Source organism: Otolemur garnettii, unplaced genomic scaffold (assembly GCF_000181295.1).
Source record: "Otolemur garnettii isolate 467f Iridium unplaced genomic scaffold, OtoGar3 scaffold00185, whole genome shotgun sequence".
Lineage (NCBI taxonomy): Eukaryota > Metazoa > Chordata > Mammalia > Primates > Galagidae > Otolemur > Otolemur garnettii.
In genome coordinates, this window is record NW_003852580.1 from 1,882,353 (window position 1) to 1,887,571 (window position 5,219).

Sequence of the window (5,219 nt, forward strand, 5' to 3'; positions counted from 1 at the left end):
GTGTGTGTGCCCCCACAGGCCCCCTGCCCTCTGTCCTAGGAGAGTGTGTGTGCCCCCACAGGCCCCCTGCCCTCTGTCCTAGGAGAGTGTGTGTGTGCCCCCACATGCCCCGTCTGTTGTCCTGGGAGAGTGTGTGTGCCCCCACATGCCCCGTCTGTTGTCCTGGGAGAGTGTGTGTGCCCCCACATGCCCCGTCTGTTGTCCTGGGAGAGTGTGCATACACCCCCACAGGGCCCCTGCCCGCTATCCTGGGAGAGTGTGTTTGTGCCCCTACGGGCCCCCTGCCTGCTGGCCAGCCACCCCTATCTGCATGTGACCTTGGGGAACTGCTCGCCCTCTCTGGCCCCGGCTTCTGTGTTTGCGCAGGACGTGTAGGGAGCAGATGTTCTCAGGGCCACGGCCTGTACTCCAGCCTCCCCACCCACAGAGCCTTCTAGAACCCCACCAGCCTGGGGCTTTCCACCCCTTCACTCCCCTCCCCTCACTCCTTTTTCTCTCCTCTTTTTGTGACTTTTATCAAAGGCAAACAACACGATCCCTGAGATAGGGCCACTCCTAGCCATGGCCCAGCTGGCCTGTGGGAGCCACGGGCAGCCTAAGCAGAGTGATAGGCAATTAGATAAGTGGGTGCTGGTGTGGCCACAACCCATCATGGGTGGGGGCTGGGTGCTATACTGGGTCCTATACTCAGGAGGCCACTGGCCATTAGCACAGACCAGGCTAGCCCCTTAAAGAGAGGCAGGACAGTGGAAACCCCCTAGTTCTCTGATATTTCTGCAAACCCATAGGGCACCCTCTTAACTGCTTCCCCAAGTCAGAACTGTGAGCCAGCCTCCTTGAGCTACTGCTCAGGGGGGGAAACTGAGGCCAGGGTGGCTGAACCCAGGGGCCCAGGAGGCAGATGGCCCTGGTTGGAGCCCTGGACCCTCTGTCTGAGAGAAGCACAGAGCTATTCAGTCCCTGCTGTGTGGCCCCCAGAAAGTTGCTTGAGTTCTCTGAGCCTATAGGGCAGGCTGTGGGGAGACACCATGCTGGGCATATCTGTGTTGAGGGGACCACCAAGGGCCCCCAGGGTCAAAGGGCAAAGGCGGCTCCTCAACCCACCTGGGTAACCGAGAGAGAACAGGGCTGGCCACACCAGCAGACACATCCCTGAGACTTCTGGCCACAGGCCTACAGTGGGGGTCACGCTAGCACCTCTTCTGCAGATGAGGCTAACTAAAGACAGCACACACCTGGCCATCAGCAAGAGGGTGAGGCAGTGTTGGCCCAGCTGCTGATTCCAGAGCCCACTCTCCCACCCAATGCCCCATAAGACCCTGGACTCTGGCTAGATCAACCTGGCCACTCCTTACTCAGGCTCTAGGCTCTGCAGGGTAGGTGGTAGCCTGGCCCTGGGTCAGCAGTGCCCAGCCCTGGCTCCTTTTTCTGTCTCCTCCCCACCCTGTCATCCCCACAGGGTATTGTCAGAGGCTGTTGGACCCACAGAGGCATTTAAATCATAAATATGCAATGGCTGAAATTTTTCATTTGGTTCTTTGCAGATGTTGGGGGTGAAATTGAATACTAGCGCGGAGTGTTTGTTCTGGAAATGGCATGTGCCGGGTTGTTTGTCAGAATAAATTAGTCCTTATCCTAGTGCTGGGCCTGTAGAGATGGCCACGGTCCCCATGGAAGGGTCCACCCCTATGGCATGGAGCCTGTCTTGTCTGCAGAAAGGGACACTGAGGCAGGACAAGGAGAGGCAGCCACAGGACTCACTGGCTGTGCCCCCCACCTCAGGTGCTGCGGTCCTGACCGAGTGGCTCAGGGCCCTGGCTGAAACCCCACCTGCCTACTCTATGTACCCATGAGGGGCCTGCAGAGTGTACAGGCTAGGGTCCTATATTCAGGGGCCTGGACTTATGTTAGAATTTTGAGCCCTTGGGGACAGGGGACATTGTACCCCTTCTCCAGGTGAGGGGACTCTTGGGCAGGACCTGGCTGTCCCTGGCCCCTCTCTGTGCTGGGCTCACCCAGATGTTCTGGAGCTGGGGTAGGAAGCAGAGCGACTGGTCACTACAGGCCACCAGGATAGGACACCTCCCCCTGGAAGCCCACCGTGGCCACACAGCCCCAGCAGAAGAGGTCTTGTGCCTGGGGGGAAAGGTGGGTGTCTGGCCACAGACGGTTCCCCAGTTGCCCAGGGCAGAGGCTATGTCTCCCTCTCACTGCCTCAGGTGTGCCCAGGGGGTGACTGCACAACCACAGCCAGGAGTCCAGAGACCAGGGCCAGGTCAGGGTCTGGCCCTGCCTTCATCTGAGCTCCTGGCGGGCTTTGGTGCTCCTCAGCCTCCCCAGGGCCTGCGTTCCTCCCTAGTGTGGTTGGGAGACCATCTCCACAGCCACCACTGTCTGCATCCTCTGGCTATTGCAGAGGCCATTTTAGAAACAACTGTGCCACCTTCCGCCCATGACTTTGCCTGCTGTCCCCGTCTCAGGAGCCCGTGTCCTCCAGGCCCCTTGGCCCTCACGATGGTTCATCTCACAGATGCCTCCGTTCATCCTCAGACCTGAACTGGGTCTGCCAGGAGCAGTGGCCTCACCCACCCCCACTTTTCTGGTACAGTTTCACTTCCAGTCTCTGGAGGTGCCAACTGGGCTTTAACCACGCTTGAGCCTGTTCTGGCCATGTGAGGGTTGGACAGGAAGTAAGTTCTGCAAGCAGATGGATGTTGAGCATCACCAGGGGCCACCATAGATGACTGCCTAGGTCACACCCTGCTCAAGGGCACTGGGCAGGGCTGGGTGATCAGCTGTGCGTCCCTCCCCTGCCCAGGCACCTGCATGCCCACGTCCACCCGCAGGAGGCGCTCTGTCAGCACACACCCTCAGGAACAGCTGGCCCCAGCCTTAAACCAGGTGCAGGTTGTCATGGTGACTGTCACCTTGCTCCCAGTCCTACATCCCTCAGCCCCCTGGGCTCCCTGGAGGCCCCTACACTACCCCACCACCACCACCAAGCCCTTCCAGTGCAGAACGGCCGCCTATATCGGCAGCCGGCCCTCTCTGGTGGTGCATGATATCCACAAGAAATGCCAGCCGCATTCTTATCTGGGAGGCTCGGGGCCGCCCTGCAGTTCCGATTAGGGAGAAGAGCCGTTTGCTGAGGGTGCAGAGTGGGCCCAGTGGCAGGGCCTGGAGGCAAGCTAGAGCCCAGAACTGCTGTGAGAGGGGCCTTGGCCCCCCACAGATGTGACCAGGGGGCAGGTGCAGAGACTGCAGGCCGCAACATGGCCCAGGAGCAGTGGCTCCTGTCACAGCTGTTGTGGACACAGGAGAAAAGCGTCTCAGGTCGGGGGGGGGGTGTCATCTTGTCCTACCCTGGCCCACACAGCCCCAGCAGAAGAGGTCTATGAGTGGCCTTGTCCTCAGGCCTGAGTACAAGCCCACCTGTCCGGCTCAGAGCATTTCTGCCTGTCCAGATACAGTCTGGACGCCTCTCCTTGACCTCGCTGCCCTGAGTGTGGGGTCAGTGGGAGGGGCCATCCACAGGCTTATCACTGGTGGATCTCAGGACCTAACAGACAGATGGACAAAGTGCCTGGCTGACCCCATGGGGAAGTCTGCCCCCTTTCTCCAACACCCACCTGAGGGCCTGGCGGGGGCCAGAGACACAGGCGTACCCCAGGACAGGCGGGTCTGGGAGCCAGCTTCGTGGCCTCCACAGACCTCCATTTTCTCTGTAGGGGGAATAAACATCATAGGAACAGGTGACTGGGTGTCCCCGTAGGGCCATGTCCTGTCCCTGAGCTGGGCCCCAGCCCTTACTAGCAGCCCTCTCTATGCTAAACCCTGCCGGAAGCAGGGTGGCCAGGGGTCAGAGTGCAGGGCCGGGCCCTAGGCGTCCTGGGTGGGCTGGCAGAGCACGTGGTCCCTTGTGGACAGCCATGAGGCAACCCGGCTTGCTTTCTGTTGCCACCCTCCTGCCCTGGCTCGTCCCCCACTGGGGGCTGACAAAGGGGCAGCTCCTCTCTCTGCCTCAGTCCTGGGTCAGCCTCTGTCCTGGGTCTCTGCCATCTTATCTGCCTGAGAAGACAAAGACCCAGTTAAAACGTTTTAGCAGGCCTCCCAGAGTATTTACATGTTATCTCTGCCATTAGGCGGGTAGTTATCTGATAATCGGCCCATTAAGGCCACAGCCTGCCCAATCGGGGCTCCAGGAAGTGGGGCCGCCACAGTGCTGCAGCCAGGGACAGGCCAGGCCACGTGAGGCCTCCATGGGCCAGGCAGCCCTGGCAGCAGGAGAGGCACGAAGTAGCCCAGCCTTCCCAGCAGAGGGTGTGTGTCCTGAGAGAGACCCCCTGTGAGGGAGGGACTGCATCCTCCCTGCTGTCCCATAGGAGGCTGAGGCCCAAGAAGGGAGGTGGCAGCCAGGCTGAGTGTCCTGGGGGTGCCTGGCAGGTGAGCACCCACATCCGAGTGCAGCTTCTGGGGGCCCTGGGGGCGATACCATTCACACCTCTGGCCCACCTGATAACCCAGGGCAATCTCACCTCACAAGCCTTAACTTAATTACATCTGCACAGACCCTTTTTCCAAACAAGGGCACATTCTTACAGGTGGATGCATTTCTTAGGGGTCGCAAGTCAGCACATGACACAAGGTCATTGGACCCACTCAGCCCCGTAGCCTAAGAAATGACCATGGGCAGGGGTAGCCCCAACCCCAGGGGTGCCTGCCCTCCTCTGCCCTGGGGAACCCCACACCTCACACCTGCTCTGTGTCTCTGCAGATGAGCTGGAGCTGGTGCTGCAGGACGGGCAAAGACACGTGCGGGCCCGACTCAGCCTCGCAGCGGGCCTGTCCTGGGGCCCATTCAGCGGAGACATCCAGACCAGAGCCTCATCCCCTGGGCAGGCAGAACCGGTAAGGAACCCCGACCAGAGCCCCTCCACACACAGGTACAGGGCAGCGTCAACTAGGGCACAGCTCCTTTGTGTGCAACTGTGGGGGACCCAGAGGGCTGGGGCCCAGGGGAGCCTTCGGGACCTCAAGGAGGGCTTCCTAGAGGAGGGCTTCTTTAAGTGGGACCTAGTGGTGTTGGGGACAGTGGAAAGGCCTGTGCTGAGGGAGAGAGCCCAGGGCCATCCCCATGGGTCCTTCTATGAGACCCTGAGCACCAGTGCACATGGTCCTCATGGCCTGTCCACCCACCCTTTGTGACAGGGCCCCTCTCC

At 60.4% G+C, this 5,219-nt stretch overlaps 1 protein-coding gene across 2 annotated transcripts in view; it reads left to right on the forward strand.

The window, feature by feature from the left end:
* Positions 1–5,219, forward strand: part of ZFPM1 (zinc finger protein, FOG family member 1) — a 73,283-nt gene that overhangs the window by 49,801 nt on the left and 18,263 nt on the right. For both annotated transcript variants that reach the window (XM_023507497.1, XM_012812061.2), the window contains exon 4: positions 4,775–4,908. In XM_023507497.1, coding sequence (XP_023363265.1) covers positions 4,775–4,908 — 134 coding nt within the window. The remainder of the gene's footprint in view (positions 1–4,774; positions 4,909–5,219) is intronic.